This window comes from Photinus pyralis, unplaced genomic scaffold, assembly GCF_008802855.1.
Source record: "Photinus pyralis isolate 1611_PpyrPB1 unplaced genomic scaffold, Ppyr1.3 Ppyr1.4_LG10, whole genome shotgun sequence".
NCBI classification, from domain to species: domain Eukaryota; kingdom Metazoa; phylum Arthropoda; class Insecta; order Coleoptera; family Lampyridae; genus Photinus; species Photinus pyralis.
Window position 1 is genome coordinate 12,902,302 of NW_022170250.1, and position 26,439 is coordinate 12,928,740.

General features: G+C 42.7%; 7 protein-coding genes across 8 annotated transcripts; 4 read left to right on the forward strand and 3 right to left on the reverse strand.

The window, feature by feature from the left end:
* Positions 1-175: 175 nt before the first annotated feature.
* LOC116161259 (histone-lysine N-methyltransferase eggless) lies at positions 176-7,973 on the forward strand. The gene is made up of 9 exons (XM_031474556.1): positions 176-279; positions 327-1,511; positions 1,568-2,292; positions 2,345-2,521; positions 4,979-5,339; positions 5,388-5,863; positions 7,068-7,303; positions 7,353-7,608; positions 7,657-7,973. The coding sequence occupies exons 1-9, from the start codon at positions 273-275 to the stop codon at positions 7,861-7,863; spliced, it is 3,630 nt and encodes a 1,209-aa protein (XP_031330416.1). The 5' UTR covers positions 176-272; the 3' UTR covers positions 7,864-7,973.
* LOC116161261 (myotrophin) lies at positions 7,888-8,606 on the reverse strand. Its single transcript, XM_031474558.1, has 4 exons — positions 8,467-8,606; positions 8,302-8,412; positions 8,169-8,252; positions 7,888-8,120 (listed from the first exon to the last, which is right to left on the reverse strand). Exons 1-4 carry the CDS (start codon positions 8,566-8,568, stop codon positions 8,031-8,033), a joined length of 387 nt encoding a protein of 128 aa, XP_031330418.1. The 5' UTR covers positions 8,569-8,606; the 3' UTR covers positions 7,888-8,030.
* LOC116161262 (U6 snRNA-associated Sm-like protein LSm8) lies at positions 8,604-9,154 on the forward strand. Its single transcript, XM_031474559.1, has 4 exons — positions 8,604-8,730; positions 8,781-8,821; positions 8,870-8,997; positions 9,047-9,154. Exons 1-4 carry the CDS (start codon positions 8,700-8,702, stop codon positions 9,135-9,137), a joined length of 291 nt encoding a protein of 96 aa, XP_031330419.1. The 5' UTR covers positions 8,604-8,699; the 3' UTR covers positions 9,138-9,154.
* A 2,568-nt stretch (positions 9,155-11,722) lies between these two features.
* Positions 11,723-13,084, reverse strand: LOC116161260. Its single transcript, XM_031474557.1, has 2 exons — positions 12,949-13,084; positions 11,723-12,898 (listed from the first exon to the last, which is right to left on the reverse strand). Exons 1-2 carry the CDS (start codon positions 12,995-12,997, stop codon positions 12,483-12,485), a joined length of 465 nt encoding a protein of 154 aa, XP_031330417.1. The 5' UTR covers positions 12,998-13,084; the 3' UTR covers positions 11,723-12,482.
* Positions 13,085-13,898: 814 nt separating this feature from the next.
* On the forward strand, positions 13,899-14,998 carry LOC116161585 (COMM domain-containing protein 4). Its single transcript, XM_031474977.1, has 5 exons — positions 13,899-14,039; positions 14,086-14,223; positions 14,272-14,311; positions 14,361-14,564; positions 14,611-14,998. Exons 1-5 carry the CDS (start codon positions 14,037-14,039, stop codon positions 14,796-14,798), a joined length of 573 nt encoding a protein of 190 aa, XP_031330837.1. The 5' UTR covers positions 13,899-14,036; the 3' UTR covers positions 14,799-14,998.
* A 3,569-nt stretch (positions 14,999-18,567) lies between these two features.
* On the reverse strand, positions 18,568-20,359 carry LOC116161891 (adiponectin receptor protein-like). The gene is made up of 3 exons (XM_031475373.1): positions 20,008-20,359; positions 19,693-19,963; positions 18,568-19,414 (listed from the first exon to the last, which is right to left on the reverse strand). The coding sequence occupies exons 1-3, from the start codon at positions 20,068-20,070 to the stop codon at positions 18,738-18,740; spliced, it is 1,011 nt and encodes a 336-aa protein (XP_031331233.1). The 5' UTR covers positions 20,071-20,359; the 3' UTR covers positions 18,568-18,737.
* Positions 20,360-21,344: 985 nt separating this feature from the next.
* LOC116161632 (adiponectin receptor protein-like) lies at positions 21,345-26,005 on the forward strand. Of its 2 annotated transcripts, none has more exons than XM_031475052.1 (4): positions 21,345-21,504; positions 21,564-21,828; positions 21,878-22,135; positions 25,248-26,005. In XM_031475052.1, exons 2-4 carry the CDS (start codon positions 21,567-21,569, stop codon positions 25,922-25,924), a joined length of 1,197 nt encoding a protein of 398 aa, XP_031330912.1. In that variant the 5' UTR covers positions 21,345-21,504; positions 21,564-21,566; the 3' UTR covers positions 25,925-26,005. The 2 variants fall into 2 exon arrangements, with proteins under 2 accessions (XP_031330912.1, XP_031330913.1); XM_031475053.1 differs by lacking the exon at positions 25,248-26,005 and adding an exon at positions 23,378-24,401.
* Positions 26,006-26,439: the final 434 nt, after the last annotated feature.

Here is a 26,439-nt window from a genome sequence, read left to right on the forward strand (position 1 = left end):
AGAAGAGAATGTCACGGTAATTTCAGAAGAAACTATATGTTCTAAATTAAAACAGCCATGAAGATTCTATTATAGCGTTAGTAATCAGCGCCATCTCGTAGACACGCATGAGCGCTAACTTTGCTAATACAGTTTAGCCACAGCCAATCCAGTTTTAATTTTTTATGCCCGGCGGATTTAAGGTTGGCCACCCTTAGTGGCATTGTTTGTTTTTGTGTAATTTGCCCACTTTTCGAATCTTTTTAAGCTTTTTCAAATAAAAATTAAGAATAATGGAAGGTAAAGGGTAATTTGGATGATCTGTGTAATAAAGGCGTGTATTTCAGCGGACGAGCCAATGGAAGAGGACGATACCATGGAAATGGACATCGACGAAACAGTGCCCAGTACGACCATAATCGAAAACAGAAGAACGTCTGAGACTATCACCGCCCCCGTTGCACCCCAAGAAGAAGTGGAGAAGCACAAGCCGGACGACGACGTGGAAATTGTCACAGTTCCGTCGGAACCCACCAAACCGGCCGAGACCACAGCAGCGACCGAAGACCCGAAACCCATAGAGGACGACGACGTGGTCATCTTAGACGACGACGAAGAACCGAACACGCCAACTCGGACGCCTCTCAGAGCAAAGCCGAAAGCGACGCAGCCCTCGCCCGAAGTTAACACGTGCGAGGTTATCGACTTGGTCGATCGTAAACCGGCGAGCGTGAATAGCAAGTGCATCAACTACTCGTGCAAGAGCGGCCTGGATATGATCATCGCGCCCCTCTTCTGTTTGACGTTCTATCGGGTAAAGACCTCGAAAAATAAAAAGCAGGAGGTGTGCAAGCAGTGTTACGACATCGCCCTGCTGCACTTCGACAAGCTGGCGGTCGCGCTGAAAAACGACGAGCTTCTCATCGGTCTCGACATACCCGTCAGACACGATCTAGTCGAGATCGACGATTCCGACTCCGACGACGAGAATGACAAGGAGATCTCCGAGTATTTTGACGCGGAGACGATGGAGTTTTTAGAGAAGGAGCTGGAGAACGTCATGAGGGAAACGATGGAGAAGTACAAGATTTCCGAGCAGACCAACAACTCCGTTGTGGCTTTGAAGAAAACCGGCGCCGAGATCAAAGCGCAATTTCAAGAGGTCGACACGATGCTGCACAACGTGCGCAAGCAGTTGGACACGATTCATCACAATTTGTACTCGGAGTTTAAGGTGCGGTACGATCACCTACCGCCTTTAGACATCGGGGATGTGTACTGTCCCACGGCGCGAACGGTTACGAGATCGCCGAGCGTCTCTGAGCAACAGCAGAGCATCGAGAGCGAAAGGCGCAGTCTGCGGCGAACGAAACCGATCTCCTATGTGGAGCTGGACGATCCGGGTAGCGCGTCGAATAGCCCAGTCGTCGGCGATTCGACTACTAAAGATGGCGGCGACGGGGGTAAATATAAACTGCCGCCCGCCGATTTACCTCCGAAAGGTCCCCTGCAGAAACCACCCTTAAAAATTGGTGAGCGAAATCAAACGAGGAATCGTTAGGAATCGTTTAGTCATTTTTGTTTGCAGGCGAGTATTATTATACGGTGCGTTTCATGCAGATGGGCTCCTGGATACGCGTCCGTCTAATAAATATCATCAAACCGGGAACGATTATCAATGGACAGGCCGTTAGCCAAGTGATGTACTGCGTCTCGATGGAGAACAAGCAGCAATCCAAGTATCCGACTAATCGTCTGGTGACCGGCAAGGAAATAGCGTACTCGTTTCCAAGTCCCGTGACGCTCGAGGTCGGCACGCGAGTGATCGCGATCTTTCGCGAGACGTACTCGAACGAGGTGAAGAAAATGAGGAAGGAGTCCTACTATCCGGGCATCATCGCCGAACCGCTGTCCTTCAGTAACGACTTTCGCTATTTGATCTTCTTCGACGACGGTTACGCCCAGTACGTTCACCACAAGATGGTGCACCTGATTTACGAGTCGAGCAAGGACGTTTGGGAGGACATGCACGTCGACTCGCGCCTTTTCATCAAGAAGTACCTCGAGTCGTACCCGGAACGTCCGATGGTACGATTGCGCAAGGACCAGACCGTCCGAACGGAATACAACGGAAAATGGTGCTTCGCGACCGCCATGGCCATCGACTGCTCGCTGGTGAAGATGTTCTTCGAGACTTCCAATCGCATCGAATGGATCTATCGCGGCTCCACCAGGCTGAATCCCATGTTCAAGGAGGAGCAGGCTGCGTCGAACCGACATCAAAACAAGGCGCGCGTTCTGCAGAAGCTAAACGTTTGTATTTTAACGAGAGATCGGCAAGTTTGATCATTTAAGCGTTTTGTAGGACGCGGATTCGGGCACGAACGGCTCGGCGGGACGGGTTAGGTCCGTCGCGCGTAAGAGTACGGCCAGGGCGACAGTACCGCATGGCAAGATTCCGCCAACCGTACCCTTTTTACCTGTGTCGTCCAATGAGAAACCCACCCTATCGCTTCAGCCGCCACCCCCAAGTAAAGTGGTCGTAAGTATAAGTCCGTTCGTTTGTGGTATAGCCGTACCATTTCCCTTTGGAAAATTACAGTGTACACATCACATCACACCATCTGGTGAGTGAAATCCAAACTAAAATCCACCAACAAGATTATAATGTAGATTTCTTTCTCATAATACTTTCTTAGTTCTTATGGGGCGCGTCACATTGAATTTTTTCAGAATGAGATTTTTCAAAAATTTCGAACCACCCTGTACATCACAACTCCATTACTACCTATAGCGCGTTCGCACCTCCAGATGCAGTCTTATGAATTAATTGCCTCTTTTACTAGTTTGCGTCATTCTTCAATAATACTATCCTTGTTTGTACGCATTGTTGTCAAATTGACATATGATTAAATTGAAGTAATAAAACAAAACATAATCTCCTTGTGCTGTCAATGTCACGTTTGGCAAGCATGTACTGTACCATAAGGACCACACTGCATTTGGAGGTGCGAACGCGCTATAGTCGTGCAATCAAGGTGAATGTGTTACCATTGGATGAGTCTTGGTTAGGCTCTTGTGAGTACCAAATTCCGAGACTCAGTTCCCTGTAATACATCATCATCTTCGTTACTGCCCTCCCCTCAGAAAAAAATAAGATTTAATGACCCTATCGCAAAAACAACAATGTAGTGCAATGAAATGAACATTTGATTTTTCTTTCCTGAGGGGGGGGGGAGGTTTCACGCACCAGAGGGAATGCCTCCCCAGTTCTACATTTTCCCCTAAAATGTGTACTGTTTTTAGCACTTACTGAACGTTTTGTGGAAAAGCGTAGCTCTGTGGATTATGGAAAACTCCCCAGCGCGCCCCAAGGTTTTATGATTTATGTGTAAGGAAATAAACATTGGATTTTTCTTTTTTTTCTGGGGGGGTTTCGTGTGCCAGAGGGAAGGGCTGGGGGGTATGGATACCCCCCGGTTTTACATTTGTCCTGAAAATGTGTACTGCTTTTATAATTTACTGAACTTTAGTGGAAGAACGTAACACTGGTGGTCTGGGGGGGTATGAAATACCCCCCAATACTCCCTAGCGTCCCCAAAGTTTGATGATATGTGTAAGGAAATATACATTCAATCTTTCTTTTTTTTCTGGGGGGGTTTCGCGTGCCAGAGGGAAGGGCTGGGGGGTATTCCATACCCCCCAGACCCCCCGGTTCTACATTTTTTCTAAAAATATGTACTGCTTTTATAATTTACTGAGCTTTAGTGGAAGAACGTAGCACTGGTGGTCTGGGGGGGTATAACATACCCCCCAATACTCCCTAGCGTCCCCAAAGTTTGATGATATGTGTAAGGAAATATACATTCGATCTTTCTTTTTTTTCTGGGGGGGTTTCGCGTGCCAGAGGGAACGGCTGGGGGTATTCCATACCCCCAGACCCCTTCTACATTTTTTCTAAAAAATATGTACTGCTTTTATAATTTACTGAGCTTTAGTGGAAAGAACGTAGCACTGGTGGTCTGGGGGTTATAACATACCCCCCAATACTCCCTAGCGTCCCCAAAGTTTGATGATATGTGTAAGGAAATATACATTCGATCTTTCTTTTTTTTCTGGGGGGTTTCGCGTGCCAGAGGGAACGGCTGGGGGGTATTCCATCCCCCCCAGACCCCTGGTTTTACATTTTTCCTGAAAATGTGTATTGCTTTTAGCACTCACTGAACTTTTGTGGAACAATGTAGCACAGGTGGTCTGGGGGGGTTATGGAATACCCCCCAATACTTTCAACGGCCCCAAAGTTTTATGATATGTGTAAGGAAATATACATTGAATCTTTCTTTTTTTTTTCTGGGGGGGTTTCGCGTGCCAGAGGGAATAGCTGGGGGGTTTTCCATATCCCCCACACCCCTCGGTTCTACATTTTTTCTGAAAATGTGCACTGCTTTTATAATTTACTGAACTTTTGTGTGGAAGAACGTAGCATCGGTGCTCTGGAGGGGTGGGGGGGTCTGCATCCCCAAAGTTTTATGATATGTGTAAGGAAATATACATTGGATCTTTCTTTTTTGTTCTGGGGGGGGGGGTTCGCGTGCCAGGGGAATGGCTGGGGGGTACTCCATACCCCCCGCTTCTACATTTTTCCCCCCAAAATATGTAGTGCTATTAGCACTTACTGGGCTGGCTTTACCTTGAAGCATAAGTAGAGTTTCAAACCTAAACTGCATAACTAAGATAACTATTAATTTAAACGTAAGTTGGCGCTAGCTACCAGAGTAGAGTTTATGTTTCCCGATTTCCCTCTGGCATGCGAGCTATCTGCAGTATGTTTGCATCTGTGCCCATATCTGTTGGCAATGTATGCCAATAGGGGATGTGTAGAACAGTATAAGATGATTGCTGTCGTATCTCTGATCTCCTGATAATTGTTGATGTGTTGCTGCATTTTCCACTTCTTCCCTCCTAATGCAGAATATTCTCTCACTACTTTTGTTTTTAGTACTTTACACCTCGCGCTCAAGTCAATACCAAAACCGTATACAAACCGCACGTGTGCTCGATCAAATGCAAAGCCCTGCTAAGCTACGACGTCAAGAAGCTAAACGGCTACAATCCCCTATCGAAACCTCTCCTCTGCGGGTGGAATCGCGTCTCTTTCAAACACAAAGGCAACAAAAAGGACATCAACTACAAGGCGCCGTGCGGCCGTTTCATACGGAACATGGAAGAGTTGCACAAATACTTACGGGTGACGCAGAGCGAGATGACCGTCGACCTCTTCGACTTCGACTTCTGGGTGCACTGTCTCGCCGAGTTCGTGCTCGAACGCAACGCAACGGTCAACAAGGATATGTCAAACGGTAGGCTTGCTGCAAGGTAATCGATCTTTCACACGATCCGCTTTGTAGGTGTCGAAATCGTGACGATTCCGATCGTTAATTACGTCGACAATAACCCGATTAACTTCTCCGATTACTCGAACAAGCGCGAACCGAAGAAGGGCGTCCATCTCAATACGGATCCCGAATTCTTGTGCGGCTGCGATTGCACCGATGACTGCGAGGACAAGCTCAAGTGTCAGTGTTGGCAGCTGACGCTGCAGGGACTCCGCTACATAAATAAGAACCTATCGCCCGACAATGTCGGGTACTTGTACAGGCGACTGCCGGAGCCGGTCGCGACCGGTATCTACGAGTGCAATTCTAGGTGTAAGTGCGCGGCGACCTGCCTCAATCGCGTCGTTCAAAATCCCCTCCAGTTGAAGCTGCAAGTGTTTAAGACGATTAATAAGGGTTGGGGCATACGCTGTCTCAACGATATACCGCAGGGCGCCTTCATCTGCATTTACGCCGGGTCGATACTTACGGAGCAGATGGCGAATGAGGTAGGTTTGTGCCTTGACTGGGCGTATTGCATTTTTAACAGAGTAGTTGTGGGATCTCTTCCATTCTAGGATGCTAAGAAAATTTTGTACTTAAATGGGGGTAAGTTCATCAACCAAAATTATAATATGACAACCATAAATAATCCAAAACCAAGAACCTTCCCCAGTTTTGTTAAAGTACACAAGAAAAATAGGAAACTTAATTGTACTAATTTCAATTTTTATACCGTAATGGTTTTTTAGCGATATCACATACAAAAATTACCATACTGTTTTCGTCCGTAGCGTTTGGAAATGGCGTCAATATCTTGAGATTTCGTCGTAGTGGAAAATTCCGCTAGGGTAAGGCTATCGCTTTGGGGTATGTGTAGCTTTTTATCGTACCACAACGTCCATCTGTCTGTCCGTCCGTTCCGTCGAGATCTCGGCCCCTGGGCCACCTACAGACTTCGGGTTTTCGCTAATTGATAGCTGTTATGGTCTATATTTACCCATTTCGATCAGGTTCATTTAACTCCATATTTTGCGCAGACTGCGCAATGCCAACTTTCTTACTTATTGAGTTATTTCTTTGAATTTTTAACCACAAATGCTTCTAGTAAAGGCACAGTAAAAAAAATTATGTATGGGCATGCGCAGATGCCAAATTTCTTATTTATTGAGTTATTTCTTTGAAATTTTGACTACAGATGCTTCTAGTGCGCCCCCCCCCCCCACTTAAACAAAACGTATCGTAACAGTAGCATCATAATTGAATTTTGAAATTTCTGCGAATGGTTAAAATATAAAATTCATGTGAAGAGCTACATAGCACGTACACAAAATCTATACCTACAATATCCCAAATTATTTAAGCACTGTATATTAATCTCAAGTGAAAGCTACATACACATATGGAAAAAACGGACATTAGTCACCTCCTACCGAATTAGGGGGAATGATTCTCATTCGTATGCCTTATCTCTTTTGAAATTGCATAGTGGCAACCATATCAAGGAAACCTGAGGATTTCTCCTTTTATTTTAGCTCTTAATTTATAAATTAACTCGTTTTTTAAGCACTATGAAAAATTGGACCCCCCCCCCCCCCCCCAAATTCTAGAATAGCAGAAATCGGCACTAAAGTGTGTTTAGGCAAGTTGCAAACAGAATTACAGAACCCGTTCCTACATCCCGACGATTTGTAAAGCTCTCATTTTTGGCAGGGCGGCAAAAATGCGGGGGACGAGTATCTGGCCGAGCTGGATTACATCGAGGTCGTCGAAAAGATGAAGGAGGATTACGAGGAAGACGCGATGGAGGACGACGACGAGGAGGACAAGGAGAGTAGTAAAAGTGGGGACGAGTCGCCCGACGAAGACTTCGGCAAGAATACCATGGACGATCGGGACTTTGTGCCTCCGATTTTAGTTCCGAAAGGTCAAACGAATTCCGCTTATAAGTATGGCCCGATTCGTATCACACGCCCTGTTTAATAAAAATCCCGATAGGAAACGACTTCGGAAACGTACAGCCGAAGACGCCGAGCGAACCAACTCGAAAGACGACGAGGAGGAGACCGTAATCGTGAGCGACGACGAGGAGGATTGTCGCGAGCCTTCGCGGTTTAATGTTACCGACGAGTCGAATATGGACGACGATTCTCAACCGTCCATGTATAAATCGGTACGTGAAATGTTCGGTAAAGAGGAGGCGGTCTACATTATGGACGCCAAGATACGAGGGAACATTGGTCGATTTCTGAACGTAAGCAACAAACCGAGTACCAACAGTTTCTAAAAACCGCCATTTCAGCATTCCTGTTCGCCGAACGTCTTTGTACAAAATGTATTTGTCGACACACACGATTTGCGTTTCCCATGGGTGGCATTCTTCGCGTTAACGTACATACGAGCGGGAACCGAACTGACGTGGAACTACAATTACGACGTAGGAAGCGTCCCAGGCAAAGTGCTATACTGCTACTGCGCGTCGCAGGAGTGTCGAGGACGCCTCCTTTAATCCTCCCCCTTAGTGATTAACGAGTGTTTATTTATGATTTTATATTTGTATAAAAGTACATGTCTTCTATAAATTAAATATTACTGGAAGGAAGCTGATCGACAGATTAATACTCTTAAGTGCTTATTACAAATTAAAATTAACCCTAAACAGCAGTCGAGCGAAGTTTATGCAAGAAGCATCTGCTTGATCTCGGTATTTTCAGCCGAGTCTACGTACGTCGTTCCGTCAGGTGCTACACCGTCCCTTCTCGCACCCTAAAACAACTGGTAAGCACCACGTAAACGGCTGTAGAAGACACTTACCCTCTCTAATAATAGCTTAACACAGTCTTTATGCCCTTCCCAAATCGCGGCCAGAATGGCGGTGATCCCGTGCTTATCTTTCGACTGAAACGTACAATTACTCTTTATTTGTCGACACACCGTGAGTACTTACATTAACATCTGCGCCTAAAGTAATTAAATATTCTATAACGTCGGCTTGACCGTAGTCCGCCGCGTAGAGTATCGGGGGACGACCATCGATTTCTTCGTTAACATTTACAGCCTGAAACACTAGAAGATGTATGGGGTTCTTTGGGGGGGGGAGTAAGCGGCCTACCTTCTTCTCTATAATATCCTTCACTTGCTCCAAGTCACCGTTTTTTATTCCCCATACTAACTCGCTCATTTTGGTGTTTAGCAAATGACAAATAACTTTCATATGTCAGTTCTACCAACAAATCAATACTTCAAAAAGTCGATTATAACCTAAAACTTTAACGGTTGACTCTGGAGGTGTCTCCTTACCGTCCGTTATTGAGGTTATGATTTTCGTTTAAAAAACGTTAAGCGATGTCTTCAGGTTTAGACGTTTTCGTGAACCGTATCCTTTTTCCATTGATTTCAGCAAGCGCAACTCCTTAACGCCATAAGATACCGTCGCAATAATCACGTCGGATGGCCGAAACTTTATCGTAAGTATGCCCTCGAGATGACCGCCTTTTAATTCGTAACGTTCGCAGGGCACTCTCAAAGGATTCGATCAGACCATTAACATCATCCTCGACGAGTCGCACGAGCGCGTGTATTCGACGGCGACGGGCGTCGAGCAGGTCATGTTGGGCTTACATATCATAAGGGGCGATAACGTGTAGGTATCCGTCCGCGTTAATGATTAAATGCACACGAATCGTTTTTAGGGCGATCATAGGGTTAATTGACGAAGAATTGGACAATAGACTTAATTTGGCCAGTATTAAGGCAGAACCTTTGAATTCTGTTGTACATTAAAAGTTAAAAGTTGTGAAGTGTGCATTTTTCAGCCCCCGGTTTAAAAGTCCAATGCATTTACTAAGTTGTTAAAATTGCACATGTCAAAACAAAAGGAAATTTCGACTCCTACCTTCGTGTTTAAACATTCAGCCCCCGGTTTAAAAGTCCAATGCATTTACTAAGTTGTTAAAATTGCACATGTCAAAACAAAAGGAAATTTCGACTCCTACCTTCGTGTTTAAACATTCAAACGTTTATCCTTTAAGTTGAAAACAATTGCATGAGCATACGAGTCGTCGAGCTCTAAGACTGGTGTAGTTTGTATCTAAAATTCAAAAGGAGATTAATATTACTGGGGGAGCAGGACAAGCAGTACAGTAGTGTGGAGGTTTCAGCTAGGAAGATCAAGCTCTGTAATGAATTGGTCCTAAAAAGTATGATTAATGCAATTGCAATACAGGTCAAGTGAAAGGAATTAGCCCCCCGCCCTCCGTACACGTATTATGGTTGAAAAATAATTTGTCCGCCTTATCAAAGGTAAGTCTTGATTCGCCTACACGAAGGATATGTTTGCCTGGTTAGTAAGATCTGATATTTATGATAAAGCGTAACGGAAGGAGGAGAAATTTAAAAACAAGTAATCATTATTATATATTTTTAATATGCGGTCTTAATTGTGGAAAAAAATTATATATAGTCAACTTTAACCAGTAGATAATATAATACAGTTGAAAATGTGCAACCTGCAATTGTACTTCAATTATCCAGTATTTGGAAATGATATTTTGTTTAAGCAATTGGTACACGTGCGCCATCTCTTTGGTAATCGCTACACTTCCAAATTATTTTCTTGTAATAGTTGAACAAGTTCCAATGAGATGCCGCCACGTGGGTATCTAACTACTTAAGAACATTTCAACTTATTAACTAAATAACCACGGCGTCCACGTCCCACTCAATTTTCCTTAAAGGGCAGTTGAAAATGTGCAAACTCTTGTAGGATTTGTAGAGCAATTGTACTTCAATTATCCAGTATTTGAAAATGACATTTTGTTTAAGCAATTGGTACATGTGCGCCATCTCTTTGGTAAATGTTAGACTTACCTAGATCATTTTCATGTGATAGCTGAACATCTTGCTGTGAGATGTCGCCACTTTATTGGACGGCGCTATTTCTAAATACTTTATAGAACAGAAAACAAAAAATTAATTGAACACATCGCAGGGAGTACCTACTCCATACCTACCTTCGGCTACATCTAATCTTTTTCGATCAGACCTCTCAATCAACAGTTATGGACTAGAAACCAATTTCAAAAGAAAATTCAAAGGGCTGTAACTTTTGATCTAGTAGCCCAATCTTGGAACTGTTTGAAATTGTAAATTCTACAATCCACATTCTATAAGAAAATGTTTTTTCCCGGACGATCTAAGACAATGTTTTGTTCGGACCAAAAAAAAAGGCTGTGTACAACCTTCCTTTTTTACCAAAAATCGACTACACCAAAATTTCTCGTGAAAACACTTTTTCGTATTAATTTTGGTGCGTAGAATTCAAAACGATTCGTACTTTTTCGATCAGACTTCTCGATCAAAAGTTATGGACTAGAAACTAATTTCGAAAGACAATTCAAAGGGCTGTAACTTTTGATCTAGTAGCCCAATCTTGGAACTGTTTGAAATTGTGGATTCTACAATCCACATTCTATAAGAAAATGTTTTTTCCCGGACGATCTGAGACAATTTTTTTTTCGGACCAAAAAAAAAGGCAGTGTACAACCTTCCTTTTTTACCAAAAATCGACTACACCAAAATTTCTCGGAAAAACACTTTTTCTTATTAATTTTGGTGCGTAGAATCCAAAACGATTCGTACTTTTTCGATCAGACTTCTAAATCAAAAGTTTGTTAGTAGTAGATCGAGGTCCAAAACAGTAGATCTGGCAATACTGGGTTTAATTGTCGGCTCACTAGCCACAGCATGCGGAAAATAACCTCAAAACCCTTGATTTTCATTTAAAGTAGGTAGGTCAGGTTTGACTTAGGATGGTGGTGAGTAGATGTCCACGTTTTTTTGGTGCAGATGGTAAATTAATGAACTTCCACAATACATTGTAAGTACCATGCTAACCTTACCACTTCTGTTATACAATAAAGCGAATGTTCCAGCTCTCGATTTTTAAAAGTTCAATCGCAACCGAGAAATAGATGTATATGTTTTTAATTTATCTGGCAGTGACTGTTAGCGCTTTCACTAAGGATGAGGACCACTGCTGCAAATGTGACCAGTGTGATTATGCAACAAAGAATAAAGTGAGCTTTAAATGTGTGCTGTATAATTACGAAGCACAATCCGGTGAAGACAGTCTAACATGTGGCCGGATCATAAATCGTATTTAAAAATACATTTAACACAAATCGCTTCCAAGGCTTTTAAATGTGCCCTGTGTGATTATGCAACAAATATTAAAGTTTGATAATTGTTGCATAATCACACCGGTCACATTTAAAATCCTTGGAAGCGGTTTGCTTTAAATGTGTTGGCGTGTTCGCTTATTTACTGATTCTGTTCAGTATTAATTCGGTGATTACACACCTCTTGCTATCATTTGTGTAACAGCATAAACCTACTCGAGCGTGCTTGTTTCTAACTTTGATGCATGAACGAATGCTACCTGTTACCTGTAATTCTTTCGATTGTACACTGAATAAACGAACACGCCCTATAATTACAGCTAAAAGTTTTAATTTGTGGTGAACTGCGACTAATGTACATCCATTCGGTGTTGTGTCATTTATTATAATTTAATTAAGTTCTCACAGTGTAATTTTAAATTAAATATAACAAATTGGTCATATAATTCAGGTCAGGCAACTAACGAAATTTAAATGTGAACTTTGCGATTACAGGACTTTCCTACCAGCACCCATACACCAAACGTGGAACAATTTAAAATGTAACTCACAAACTTTTGATAGTTTGTTTAAATGTGACTATGCACACATTTCATATGATCCATCAAAGTTTTAAAAGACATCTAAAACCTAGGAATTAAAATGTAACGTGCCACAAAATTAAATGGAGTTGAAGCAGTAGTGTATTGTGTGTTGCCTATACTTCTTAAGTAAATGGCTGCTTTCCAAAATGAATACTTTTATTGCTCTACTCCATAATTTCTTCTGTATTTTACTTAGCACCCTCATTGCTAAGTTTTGGAAAGAAACCATCAAGTTTTCGTATGCTAAGAGCCCCCATAAAGACGTTCTTCTGATGCAAACACCATCATGAGGTTCGAAAAAATGCTCCTGATTAGCCAAGGAAACAATAACAGGAGTTATAATGTACAAACTTAGATATATTTAATCACGAGTACAAATCTTCAGGTTGAAGGATGACAGACTTCTCCGTGGTGGAGGAGGTAGTTTCGACTTCTTTGGTACGCGACTCGCCAACTATACTTGCGCGCGACAGAACCCGTTTCATGTCCTTCTTCAGTTTGTACCATCGCTTCTTCTTCTCGACATTCTTCACTTCGTGCGCGACCTTGCTCACCTTCGACTTCGGCGGAACTTTTCGTTCCATCAGCTCCTGCAGCTGCTTGCGGATCACCTCCAAGCGGGCCTGAGCTTCCTCCGCTAATTTGCTTTTACCGGTCGTGAGGGTGCGTAATTTCTTCTTGATATCCGTCCGAACATGCAACGGGTCGTGCTTCGGCGCTATTTTCTTGTGACCTTTGTGCACCAGGTCCGATTTCGGGTGGAAAGGGTGACATGTTGTGTCTAAAATTAAAATATGTCCAGATTAAACTTACTTACAAAAGACAGCTTACGTAAAATGAATGCCAGCAGCAAAATAAACGTCGATTTCAGCACCTTCATTGCGAAACTGTGTTAAATTCTGATTGGGAAATGTATATATGAGAGAAGGATGCGCGCAATCATCATTATATTTGCGTGGTCTGCAAGGGCGCACTGCATTGCATTGGTTACTTCCTTGTTTGTGTTCGTATTTGTACCAGGAAGTGTTGTAGTGCTTGCCAAACAAGAAATTTGGTCGTTGAGTAATTAAATTCGTTTTATTCATTTCTGGCAATCAGATATTTTGCTTAAGCCAAAAAATGTCTATTCTGTATTTAGTCGGAAGGTAACGGATCCCGGATAGTAATTTCATTCATAAACCTAGGGTTCTCAAGGGGTATTCAGGGTGCAAGGCTTCCCTCAAGGGAACTTTTGGTTCCTTAAGATTCTTTGATGATGCACTGTCTTTTCAAATAGGTACCTTTTGTTTCGAAGAGGTAAAAGGTTGTAGACACATCTACTGTGTGAATCCTCAGAGAGTAGGATATCTTTACGAAATCCTCAAGGGCTCGCCGAAGCATTTTCGCTCGGGAGACGGGAGGTGGCTCGAATAGACAGGTTCCAATCTTCCGGTGTACTCGACATGATGGGAACCACCGGTTTCAGCAGCGACCCGAGGACCAACCCCTGTGGCACTCCCGCGTTGTGTACGTTTTAAGACGCCACCAAGCATAACTCGCTCTGGTTCTCCTCGTACGTCTTGAATCTCGCAAATCTACGTTCTGGGGCAGCGGGTCCTCTGTGGGCCGTCCTCTCTGGAATCGGTATTAGTACGGTGACAACTTATCCCCCCATTTGTGCGGTCATTTCTCTTTTCAATGATCCTTTCTGCCATTTTGCGCGAGAAGTCCGTAGAATTGTAGATTGTCGAGTATGATGTGTTGCCTATACGCCAGGTAAATGCTATCAAGGTGGGTGTATTTTCAATGATCTATAGTACATTTCAATTGGCGGTGGTATTAGTAGTTCCATGGTACAATAAGTAGTTCTAACAAATTTCGCCTTGGACATAAGACCTACTTTGTGGTACAATTTGACACATTCAATCAAAATCTTGAAAATGGTAAGTTTTTTAAGGAAATTTTACTTTAACGAAGACGATTTTGAAGCGATTCCGATTTTGCGGCAACGGCGACTGCCCCGACTGGGTCCTCGCCGAAATCAACGCGCTGTCCCGTCTCTCATCGGTCAAGCTGAAGCTGCTCGGTCAGATCGTCGCCCAGGGAATAATCGACTCATCTATCGAGGTAGGCGCAATCGTTTTTAGTTACGCGTTTTCATCGCCTTGTTTTTAGATGGCCAAAGCGGAGAAGCTGTTCTCAGAGTCCAAGCTGGGTGAGTGGGCGCTGTTCGTCTCGGCAGTTGGCGGCACTTCACTTTTCAGATTCCGATATCAATCTTAAGGCGTGCATCGCCTGCGTCTCGTTTATTATCTCGTCGACGGCGCGATACAACTGCGATCACGGCGTGTTATTTACAGAGCTGCAGCAACTGGGTTTACCTCGGGAGCACAGTATGTCCTTTAAAAAGGTGATGGACGAGTACGGTACCGCCTTGGTGAACCAGTTGAGGAGCGCCTCATTGACCGGTAAGCCTCGAGATTCCTCTGCTGACATTAAACAGGCTCTTTTCAGTGAATAAGCTACAGGGTGCGTCAGTAGAAGTGGATGGTACAACTCAGTTGACGAACTTGCGAATTACTGTTGATGAAAAGGAACACTCTATGTTTCTTTCACGTGGGACGGTTGAGGCGCTGTTAGAAAATTTGAAGCAAGTCCGTTGTACAATGAACGAATTAGTGAATAGTCCTTATAGCTCCTAGTGTTAATCTTGTGCTTTGCCTCTATGATAGGAAACAATTTTTGAATGTGTATTCATTTTGCGGGTTGTTGTACTGATGTGCCTTATGACTTAGATCGGTTACTCACATAAAGAGCGATCAGTAGGTGCACTGAAACGGTCATATTGTATAGAAGCTGTCTGATTACCTACTTAAGAATTAAATAAATAAAAAACCATAAATGTTGTTTTATATCTCGCCAGCAAATACTACGAGTATTAGGAACAGAAAAACCTCCTGATGTGTTCCTGATACAGTATTGACATATATTTAAATCGAAATAAAACTTTTAAGATAATTCTCTTAGAGAAAGAAAAGGACCTCTTCCTTCATTATGTTCTCCTAGTAGTAATAAAGAAACCATTTACATAAGTTTGAGGACAAAGAACAGGTGTAGTATTAGGAAAAGAAACACCTCCTCGCACTCATATGATCCTGATGCAGAATGGCAAATTTTTAAAAGCTTTGAAATAATTCTGACAGAGATAGAAAAAGACCACTTCGTACATTATGTTCTCCTAGTAACCCGACACTTTTACATAAGTTTGCCGACAAGTAACAGGTGTAGTATTAGGAAAAGGAACACCTCCTCGCACATCATATGATCCTGATACAGAATAGCAAATTTTTAAATCGTTTGAAAGTTTTGAAATAATTCTGACAAAGATAGAAAAGACCTCTTCGTACATTATGTTCTCCTAGTAGCCAAACACCTTTTACATAAGTTTGCCGACAAGTAACAGGTGTAGTATTAGGAAAAGGAAGACCTCCTCGCACATCATATGATCCTGATACAGAATAGCAAATTTTTAAATCGAATCAAAGCTTTGAAATAATTCTGACAGAGATAGAAAAAAACCTCTTCGTACATCATGATCTCCTAGTAGCACGACACCTTTTGCATAAGTTTGTCGACAAGTAACAGGTGTAGTATTTGGAAAAGAACACCTCCTCGCACTTATGTGATCCTGATACAGAATTGGCAAATTTTTAAAGCGAATGAAAGCTTTGAAATAATTCTAACAGAGACAGAAAAGACCTCTTCGTACATTATGTTCTCCTAGTAGCACGACACCTTTTGCATAAGTTTATCGACAAGTAGCAGGTGTAGTATTAGGAAAAGAAACACCTCCTCGCACTTATATGATCCTGATACAGAATTGACAAATTTTTGAAGCGAATGAAAGCTTTGAAATAATTCTGACAGAGCTAGAAAAAAACCTCTTCGTATATTATGTTCTCCTAGTGGCCAGATACATTTTACAAATGTTTGTCGATCAGCAACAGGTGTAGTATTAGGAAAAGAAACACCTCCTCGCACATTATAACCTCCTGATACCAAATTGGAAAAGATTTAAAACGAAATTTGGTTCCGAAATATTTTAGTGGGTGATGAGAAAAGACCTCCTCAACCATTATGTTCTCCTGGTAGCCAGGCAAAATTTTACAAGAATTCTCTAATTGGCACTTCGTGTATTAGGAGCTGAAACACCTCCTCGCACATTATAACCTCCTGATACCAAATTGGAAAAATTTAAAACGAAATTTGGCTTAAAATATTTTTATGAGTGATGGGAAAAGACCTCCTCGACTGTTATGTTCTCCTGGTAGCCAGACAAAATTTTAAAAGAATTTTCTGATTGGCCCCTCGCGTATTAGGAGCTGAAACGCCTCCTCGCACATTATAACTCCCTAGCTCTGATACCAAATTGGAAAAATTTTAAACGAAATTTGGCTTCGAAGTATTTTTGTGGGTGATGGGAAAAGACCTCCTCGACTTTTATGTTCTCCTGGTAGCCAGACAAAATTTTAAAAGAATTTTCTGATTGTCCCCTCGTGTATTAGGAGCTGAAACACGTCCTCGCACATTATAACCTCCTGATACCAAATTGGAAAAGATTTAAAACGAAATTTGGTTTCGAAATATTTTTGTGGGTGATGGGAAAAGACCTCCTCGACTATTATGTTCTCCTGGTAGCCAGACAAAATTTTAAAAGAATTTTCTGATTGTCCCCTCGCGTATTAGGAGCTTAAACACCTCCTCGCACATTATAACCTCCTGATACCAAATTGGAAAAGGTTTAAAACGAAATTTGGTCTTCGAAATATTTTTGTGGGTGATGGGAAAAGACCTCCTCGACTATTATGTTTCTCCTGGTAGCCAGACAAAATTTTAAAAGAATTTTCTGATTGTCCCTCGTGTATTAGGAGCTGAAACACCTCCTCGCACATTATAATCTCCTGATACCAAATTGGAAAATTAAAACGAAATTTGGCTTCGAAATATTTTTGTGGGTGATGGGAAAATGCCTCCTCCACTATTATGTTCTCCTGGAAGCCAGACAAAATTTTAAAAGATTTTTCTGATTATCCCCTCGTGTATTAGGAGCTGAAACACCTCCTCGCACATTATAACCTCCTGATACCAAATTGGAAAAGATTTAAAACGAAATTTGGTTTCGAAATATTTTTGTGGGTGATGGGAAAAGACCTCCTCAACCATTATGTTCTCCTGATAGCCAGGCAAAATTTTACAAGAATTCTCTAATTGGCACTTCGTGTATTAGGAGCTGAAACACCTCCTCGCACATTATAACCTCCTGATACCAAATTGGAAAAGATTTACTTAAAACCAAATTTGGTTTCGAAATATTTTTGTGGTTGATGGGAAAGTACCTCCTCGACTATTATGTTCTCCTGGTAGCCAGATAAAATTTTAAAAGAATTTTCTGATTGTCCCCTCGCGTATTAAGAGCTGAAACACCTTCTCGCACATTATAACCTCCTGATACCAAATTGGAAAAGACTTAAAACGAAATTTGGTTTCGAAATATTTTAGTGGGTGATGGGAAAAGACCTCCTCAACCATTATGTTCTCGTGGTAGACAGGCAGAATTTTAAAAGAATTATCTAATTGGCACTTCGTGTATTAGGAGCTAAAACACCTCCTCGCACATTATAACCTCCTGATACCAAATTGGACAAGATTTAAAACGAAATTTGGCTTCGAAATATTTTTGTGGGTGATGGGAAAAGACCTCCTCGACTGTTATGTTCTCCTGGTAGCCAGACAAAATTTTAAAAGAATTTTCTGATTGGCACTTCGTGTATTAGGAGCTGAAACACCTCCTCGCACATTATAACCTCCTGATACCAAATTGGGAAAGATTTAAAACGAAATTTGGTTTCGAAATATATTAGTAGGTGATGGGAAAAGACCTCCTCGACTATTATGTTCCCCTGGTAGCCAGACAAAATTTTAAAATAATTTTCTGATTGGCACTTCGTGTATTAGGAGCTGATACACCTCCTCACAAATTATAACCTCCTGATACCAAATTGGAAAAATTTTAAACGAAATTTGGTTTCGAAATATTTTAGTGGGTGATGGAAAAAGACCTCCTCAACTATTATGTTCTCCTGGTAGCCAGACAAAATTTTAAAAGAATTTTCTGATTTGCACTTCGTGTATTAGGAGCTGATACACCTCCTCACACATTATAACCTCCTGATACCAAATTGGAAAAATTTTAAACGAAATTTGACTTCGAAGTATTTTTGTGGGTGATGGAAAAAAACCTCCTCGACTATTATGTTCTCCTGGTAGCCCTGAAAAGCCTTAAAAAATGTCTGAATAGTATCAAGACAGTTCTGGACACTCTTCATTGTCCTGAAATGCGCCATTGCAATCAAAATGGATTTCACTGAAAAAACGACTAAACGCCGCATGTCCTTTGATGGAAATAAGTACTAAAAATATAAATCTTTATTAAACACTCCACATCCAAACTTAACACCAGATAAATATCAAAATAGATTTCATAAAATATGTGATATAATACAACAAACGGCTTGCTTTGTTAACTTTTCGCAGTACAATTCAGGAACATCGCGAAAAGCCACCAGCAAACGTATAAACATTCAAACTATAAGTGCATTAGCTAAATCGCATTGCGCAAACGAAACCCTGTGCAAAGCCAATTCGGTTATGCCGCGGAAATGCACCAGGGCCCCACTAATGACAAACAAGTGAAAAATTTGATGCGAATGCAGCCATATGTCGAACTTCCCCGGAAAAAACCTCTCGGGTATGCGTAGGGCGTATAGCACGGCGCCGGCGATATAAAGCAGCCCCATCAGGAACAGCCAGGCGAGACTCTTCAAACTGACGCTGTTAAACCAACCCTCCAAGAAGCCGTAGTGGATGGCCGGAATTATCCCGCTCAGTCCGAAGCATATGAAGAGGCCGGCGCGAAACGTTCGCCACTCGGGGACCGAGAATTTCTCTAGGAAACTGATCAGGATCGTCGCGACGCCGAGCACGCACACGGCGATCAGGTAGATCACCTTCGGGTGAAAGTGACAGTAGAAGCCGTAGTAGAGCCACGGCACGTTGGAGCACATGATTAGTAGAGAGATGCCGCAGTAATCGAGCTTGGAGAACAGAAGGCTCACGAACTCGGAATGGCAGCAGACCGTGTGAAAGGCAAACGAAAAACCGAGGCAGACGATTGCGCCGACGAAGAATATCCCGAATAGAAGTTTCTCCTGTAGCTGTATCTCCAGGGTGGGATGGACGAGGAAGTATGCGCCGATGCCTGTAAATGAAGAACACAATGTCAGAACGCTTCTGCTATCCTGATACAACAACTTTGTATCAATAAGACAATATGTAAGAAACGTGTCTTTTTTGCTTTTTGTATTTCTGATCTCCTAGTACTTACAATTACTCAGGATTTTCTGGTAGCAGGAGAACATAAATTTTTGCATTTCTGAGTTCCTGATACCGATATGCATCATCCTCAAAAGCAACTTGTGGTTCAGAATTTGTTATACCAGGAGAACATAAATCACGAGATGTAGAAGTATGACTTACAAATAAACGCGATGCATCCGATCAGATGAGTCCAGATGTTGCCGGTCTCGGTGTGGATGCGAAATATGCTCTTGAAACAATCCCGAAAGCTGGGCAGCGGCGGTCGATGGCCGTGCTTCAAGTAGTCGTTGTCCTGGAGCCAGTGCGGCAGCATGTTAAAGTGACAGACGTTCCAGCTCGCCTGGATTATCTTCCGCACGACCTGCTCGGCCTGATCGGCGGCGCTGTGGGCGAAACTGAGGAAGTCATTCTCCTCCTCGACGGGCTGAACCTAAAATTAGATTAGTACGCACCGAAAACGACTTGCTCTCTTACCTTGTGCTTTCGACGACGTCGTGCCATGGTCTCTGCAAGGATCAATCGAGCAGCATTACGCATTAAATGATAAGATAACGGCGAATAACAGATTACGAGCGCATATTATGTAAGGAGATTATAAAAGGGCAAATAATGCGATTATAGTAATTGGCACGTTTGGCTTCAATTTTTATTTACGAATTTGTTACTAACTACGATATAATTATTCAGTCACATTGTTCATTGTTGCTAATTTTAGTACATGAAGTTTTCGCACAGCACCACGTTGTAATTTGTAATTAAACGGAAGGGTAAAGATCAATCGACATTCGCAAGAAAATAAACAATGGGCGCCATTTAAAATCGGCCATTTTGATTTATTTATGGTGAAAGTTGAAGTCGACGTTGCCATATCTCATTCAATACAGGGGAAGGTGTCTGATAGCACCCCCTGAGACAAAATTCAGATTATTTTTGGTTTTCAATTAGTACATTAATCTGTAATGCAGAGGAGGAAATGGCGCTGCACTTTTGCGATCGAAATGTGACTTCTGAAAGGGTAAGTACATTAGTTTAGAAATCACATCGTCGAAGCAGTCAGTCTACTGTGGGGCCTACCCCTACGGCATATACTTTGTAGGACATGAAAAACTGGGAATTTCAGACCTCCTGGTTCTTCATTCGCCCCCACAATATTTAGTGCTTTTACCACCGTACATCATATTAACATTTTTGACAGGGATCCATAGAACGTATAACACCAGAAACCTGTGGGGTACGTCATATACTTTGTAGGAAAGGAAAACTCAGTTGTTCCTTTGCTCGGGGATGAACGTTTTTACAGAATACGTACCACTAGGGGCGGGTATGCTAGCGCACGAAATTCTTATGATAGTTGTAGAAGTAGAACAAGTAGAAACCAATTTCGAAAGAAAATTCAAAGGGCTGTAACTTTTGATCTAGTAGCCCAATCTTGGAACTGTTTGAAATTGTGGATTCTACAATCCACATTCTATAAGAAAATGTTTTTCCCGGACGATCTGAGACAATTTTTTTTTCGGACCAAAAAAAAGGCCTTTTTTACCAAAAATCGACTACACCAAAATTTCTCGGGAAAACACTTTTTCTTATTAATTTTTGTGCGTAGAATCCAAAACGATTCGTACTTTTTCGATCAGACTTCTCAATCAAAAGTTATGGCACAAAGGCAAAATAAATCATCAGGACGAAATGTTGGAAATGCTTTAACGTCACCCATGACGATATACCTGAAATCTGTTGTGTTCCTGATTTTGCACCCCTTAAACTATTGGGGCACCGGCGCCACTGGTTAACAAAGCACACTTGGCCCTGACGTGGCAACGCCGCCTTTAACTGTCAACGACCAGCTGTTCAATTCATACCTAATTCAATTAACAAAATTACAGTAGAGGAGAAATTGTATTTTTTTAACGCTTTAAACTTAAGAAGTATGTACTAGTCAATGAATTTGGAAATAAAATAGAAGTCCAATCCGTAAGTAGAACGGTCGATGTACGCCCGACCAAATCTCACGATAGGCCCCATTTCTTTAGAGCATGTCGCACTACAGCGACGCCGAAAACACCGCGGACTCGTTCGACGAGATCGCCGGCGGTTCCAACGACGTCATGCTGCGACGTAGACGCATTTGGGATCCGGACAGCGCCTCGATCACCTCGGAAATAAAGGATCTCCTCGACGACGACGCCAACTCGCTGGTCGAGGAGGACTGTATCGGCTGCCCGCTGCCGTCGACGCCCGAAGACGAGAACGTGCTCGAGACGGAGATGAGCGACGTGCTTAAGGCGGCAGTTTTAGGTAAGTCCCCGGTGTGCGCCTCCGGTTCAACGAACCCGTTCGGTTTTAGGTGACGAGCTCGACATAACGACGCTAGCGCAGAACGCGGCCGGCCAGGCCGAACACGTAGTTAGGAGATTAATTCAAGTTAGTTGGAACGTTTGTCACTTTAATAAGTTACCCGATTGGTTACAAGATAACGATTTTTTAACGCACGGTCATCGACCGCCACTGCCTAGTTTTCGTGCGTGCTTTCGCAGTATCTTCAGACTGCACACGGAGACGGCGAATATATGGACCCATCTGTTGGGCTGCGTGGCGTTTATAGGTGAGTAGGTGTCTCTCTCTTGGTCGCTTACCGCTTACGCTTCGTGTTGCATGTGAAACTCATTTTGTAACTGTCAAAGTAACTAGTTTTCGACTTACATCGCAGCTTCTCACCTCAGACTTGCTATGCCTTTTGTTTTGTGATCCAATCCTTTTACACCTCATTTCACTTCCATAAGACCTTTCATTCGTATGTGCCTCACAACGTTCAGCTCTCCCATTCTGAAATTTGTAAGAGCTGAATGTAGCTCTGGGGGATCTCCCTAGCAAAGAGAGATTTGGTGACTACTGTCATGGTAGTTTTCGGGTTTCGGTGTGCTGGGCAGTATTGGAATACCCCCCCAGACCTTCCGGTATAGAACAATCACCATGGAACTCTAAGAGCTGAATGTTTTGGGGGAGAGTAGTACCGGGGAGGGGGAGATTTGATGACAACTGTCATGATAGGTTTTGGGAGAAGGTAATTGATCCATTCTGTGAGCTGGGGGGTGTTCCAAACCCCCTGTGGTACATTTTTTTCAAAATGTATAGAACAATCACCATGAAGCTCTAAGAGCTGAATGTTTTGGGGGAGAGTAGTACAGGGAAGGCGAATATTTGATGACAACTGTCATGATAGTTTTTGGGAGAAGGTAATTGATTCATTCTGTGAGCTGGGGGGTGTTCCAAACCCCCTGTGGTCCTTTTTTTCCAAAATGTATAGAACAATGACCATGGAGCTCTAGAGCTGAATGTTTTGGTGGTGAGTAGTACCGGGGAGGGGGAGATTTGATGACAACTGTCATGATAGTTTTTGGGAGAAGGTAATTGATTCATTCTGTGAGTTGGGGGGGGGGTGTTTCAAACCCCCCGGTGGTACATTTTTTTAACATAGAACAATCACCATGGAGCTCTAAGGGCTGAAAGAGATATTTGATGACCCTTTCTCAAAAGCAAGTGTCCTGGAAGTCCCCTGTAATAGGTAATCGACTCCTCCTGCTTCACACCTTGTTATGCCTTTTGTTTTGCGATCCACAAAATGACATATCTAATCCTACTCCTCTTGGACCTTCTCTCGCTTGTATATGACCTTGTTCCAATCTTATGATACCTTATTTCAATCCTTTTGGACCTAATTTGAATGCTATTTCAAGTACAAGTCGAAAAGTAGTTCTCTTTTGACAGTGCGAGGAACCGCAAACACCTCAAAACCTGCAAACGGTCGTCGTCGCTCGCATTTTAAAACGGTTGGTAATTGCTGCAGGTATCGCCGCATATTTCCTAATGCGACCGACTGTCGAAATACAGCTGCAGGAAAAGGTCGTTTTTGGAGCGTTCTTTGCGGGCGCCATTATATGTCTCGGATTTAGCTTCATGTTTCACACGCTGAACTGCCACTCGCAGTTCGTCGGCAAGCTCTTCTCGAAGCTGGACTACTGCGGCATAGCGCTGCTGATAATGGGATCGTTCGTGCCTTGGCTGTATTACGGATTCTATTGCCACTTTAAGCCGAAGGTCGTTTACCTGTCGGGCGTGTGCGCGTTGGGAATCACGAGCATCATGGTCAGCCTTTGGGATAAGTTCTCCGAGTCGGCGTGGCGGCCGTTTCGCGCCGGCGTCTTCATGACGTTCGGACTGAGCGGAATCGTGCCGGCGATCCACTATGGAATCATGGAGGGATGGCTGAATAAGATGAGCCAAACGAGCCTCGGCTGGCTGCTGCTGATGGGCCTGCTGTACATTGTCGGTGCGGTGCTCTACGCGCTGCGAGTGCCCGAGCGATTTTTCCCCGGCAAATTCGATATTTGGTTACATTCGCATCAGATCTTTCACATTTTCGTGCTGGGCGGCGCTTTCGTGCACTTTCACGGCATATCGGAGATGGCCATGCACAGGGTAACCGTAGGTCAATGTGAGATACCCGATACGCTTATTTATTAAAACAAATTTTGTGTTACGACTTACACTTGATTTTTCTCATTTTAATGTAAGTGATATGTGTGTTGTTAAGACGACCCATTTTATTTACGTTAGGTCATGTTACACGTATTCCTTAGTTGCACTTTAAGGGCGACATTAGAGTATACTTTTTTTTAAACAAAGATAACCCGTAGGACCATCAAATAAACTGAACTGGTATATATATAATGTTACATGTTGAAATAAAATTGTGAACAAACTTGTGTTACTTTCCTTCTGAAAGCCGGGCGGGTTAAATGGTAGAGCAAATCTATGGTGGTCGTATAACATTGTACTGCTATTGTCTTGTCTTGTGTCATGAAGTATCTCGGAATGTGGATCTAAACTTCAAAGTTTCTTTGCATCTGATTGGTTAGATGCATGCATGGGTTCCTGATACAACAATTTTTAAAGCATAATATGTGAGGAATCTACTTCTTCCAGTATCTATGTGCTCCAAATACAAGAATTTAAGAAGAAAAGTTTGTGTCAGGAGAACATAATATACATGACGCACATTCTTAGAAAAACAATTTGTATCAGGAGACCATACATAATACCTTTTCTTTGATTCTGACTCAAACATTTAGGTTTAGAGTAGCTATTTGTTTACCTTTTTGGGTAGTAAGTATCTTCCTATTATATAACTTGGAAGAGGACGGAGAAAATATGTGAGCCGGTGTGTGACAATAATTGGTACACCTTCCTGTTCTCTCGAAATGGAGGCTTCCTTGTAAAAGTTGCTGAACACGTCCGCTACATTGAGGAAGGACTATGTCAAAGTAACAGAGCAAGAAAGACAATCTTCCAAAGTCAGATTCTGGGAAAAACATTTGATGACTGTCAAGATTCCAACAAGTCCAGATCAAAAGCGTACTTTTACAGCGTCTAATCAACAAAACGATTGTGTATGGGTCACCACAAAACCCAAAGGCGATGATTTTCGGTTGTAAATACTTATAAATAGGAGGAAGTTCTGAATTGGTTAAATGGTAGAGCAAATCTATGGTCTACCACTTCCTGTGGGTTTAATAAAATGGTTGGTGTGAGTGTTTTTTTCTTATCATCGCCCATCACCCGCTTCATAATCTCACCAAGCTTTTCGCCACTTACCTACACACATCGTACGCCCATCATCCAAGTCGAATTTGTGAATATACACGATCTCTTTACAGGTACGGCGACATTTTTCCTCTGCTTCACAGGGACCGACATACAATTTCAAGAGAAGCTCGTGTTCGGCGCGTTCTTCATGGGCGCGATATTCTGCCTCGGATTCTCTTTCATATTTCACACGGTGAACTGCCACTCGAGACTGATCGCGAACCTGTTCTCGAAGCTGGACTATTGCGGAATATCGCTGCTGATAATGGGCTCGTTCGTGCCGTGGGTGTACTACGGTTTCTATTGCCATTTCAATCGGAAGGTCATATACCTGTCGGCGGTGAGCGTGCTCGGCCTGCTGAGCATCACCGTCAGCCTCTGGGACAAGTTCTCGGAGCCGGCGTGGAGGACGTTTCGCGCCGGCGTCTTCATGACGTTCGGACTGAGCGGAATCGCGCCCGCCATTCACTACGGCATCTCGGAGGGATGGTCGAATCATTTGAGCTTGAAAAATCTCGGCCTGCTGCTGCTCATGGGCGTGCTGTACATAACCGGAGCCGTGCTGTACGCGCTTCGGATTCCCGAGCGATTCTGGCCGGGCAAGTTCGACATTTGGCTACACTCTCATCAGATTTTTCACGTTTTCGTACTCGGGGCCGCCTTTGTACATTATCACGGTATATCGGAGATGGCTATGCACAGGGTTACCGTAGGTGAATGTGATGTCTTGGATACATTTAATACATAGAATAAGCACCATAGTAGAGAAATGTTAGTACAGTATTTTGTTTGTTTATATATTACACAATAAAAAAAATATTTATTTATACCAGGAAACTTTAAAAATGCTATAAGTAGAACGCTTTGTGTTTCTAAACCGTGGATGGCCAGGTGCTGAGTATCCTGAAGATCTTATTGGTGCATTGATAACCCGCACAAAGGATCTGCGGGCAACAGAAACCCATGCAGGTCTCGAAAACCTTGGAGATATTAAAGGTGGAGAATTTGAAAACCTTAAGACTCGAGGACTAGGTTGGCTATCTAAGATATTTTTATCATTGATAGTCAGCTTTTTCGTGATGAGTCATGCTAATTTTGACAGAAGGAAAATTCATAATTAATTGTCTTTAACATCTTTACCGTATGTCATCAAACACAAAGATTCATTTCTAGTTCCCGAGGTTTAATATGAACTTTGTTACAATCGGGCAAAACAATCGCCACTCGCGTACCCCTTTAAACCAATAGAAAAACCCGCATTTC

Excerpts from the sequence above, each read along its gene's own strand:
- LOC116161259 (XM_031474556.1), top strand. Across the intron at positions 5,864-7,067 it reads CGGAGCAGATGGCGAATGAG|GGCGGCAAAAATGCGGGGGA; the intron begins GTAGGTTTGTGC and ends CATTTTTGGCAG. Across the intron at positions 7,609-7,656 it reads ACATTGGTCGATTTCTGAAC|CATTCCTGTTCGCCGAACGT; the intron begins GTAAGCAACAAA and ends CCGCCATTTCAG.
- LOC116161261 (XM_031474558.1), bottom strand. The coding sequence starts at position 8,568 with ATGAAAGTTATTTGTCATTTGCTAAACACCAAAATGAGCGAGTTAGTA. Across the intron at positions 8,413-8,466 it reads AGGATATTATAGAGAAGAAG|GCTGTAAATGTTAACGAAGA; the intron begins GTAGGCCGCTTA and ends CTAGTGTTTCAG. Across the intron at positions 8,121-8,168 it reads TTAAGCTATTATTAGAGAGG|GGTGCGAGAAGGGACGGTGT; the intron begins GTAAGTGTCTTC and ends CAGTTGTTTTAG.
- LOC116161262 (XM_031474559.1), top strand. The coding sequence starts at position 8,700 with ATGTCTTCAGGTTTAGACGTTTTCGTGAACC. Across the intron at positions 8,731-8,780 it reads TTTAGACGTTTTCGTGAACC|ATACCGTCGCAATAATCACG; the intron begins GTATCCTTTTTC and ends TAACGCCATAAG. Across the intron at positions 8,822-8,869 it reads CGGATGGCCGAAACTTTATC|GGCACTCTCAAAGGATTCGA; the intron begins GTAAGTATGCCC and ends TAACGTTCGCAG.
- LOC116161260 (XM_031474557.1), bottom strand. The coding sequence starts at position 12,997 with ATGAAGGTGCTGAAATCGACGTTTATTTTGCTGCTGGCATTCATTTTA. Across the intron at positions 12,899-12,948 it reads GCTGCTGGCATTCATTTTAC|ACACAACATGTCACCCTTTC; the intron begins GTAAGCTGTCTT and ends TTTTAATTTTAG.
- LOC116161585 (XM_031474977.1), top strand. Across the intron at positions 14,224-14,271 it reads TAATCGACTCATCTATCGAG|ATGGCCAAAGCGGAGAAGCT; the intron begins GTAGGCGCAATC and ends CCTTGTTTTTAG. Across the intron at positions 14,312-14,360 it reads GTTCTCAGAGTCCAAGCTGG|ATTCCGATATCAATCTTAAG; the intron begins GTGAGTGGGCGC and ends TTCACTTTTCAG.
- LOC116161891 (XM_031475373.1), bottom strand. The coding sequence starts at position 20,070 with ATGCGTAATGCTGCTCGATTGATCCTTGCAGAGACCATGGCACGACGT. Across the intron at positions 19,964-20,007 it reads GACGTCGTCGAAAGCACAAG|GTTCAGCCCGTCGAGGAGGA; the intron begins GTAAGAGAGCAA and ends ATCTAATTTTAG. Across the intron at positions 19,415-19,692 it reads CGGATGCATCGCGTTTATTT|GCATCGGCGCATACTTCCTC; the intron begins GTAAGTCATACT and ends CTTCATTTACAG.
- LOC116161632 (XM_031475052.1), top strand. The coding sequence starts at position 21,567 with ATGTCGCACTACAGCGACGCCGAAAACACCGCGGACTCGTTCGACGAG. Across the intron at positions 21,829-21,877 it reads GCTTAAGGCGGCAGTTTTAG|GTGACGAGCTCGACATAACG; the intron begins GTAAGTCCCCGG and ends GTTCGGTTTTAG. Across the intron at positions 22,136-25,247 it reads GGGCTGCGTGGCGTTTATAG|GTACGGCGACATTTTTCCTC; the intron begins GTGAGTAGGTGT and ends ATCTCTTTACAG.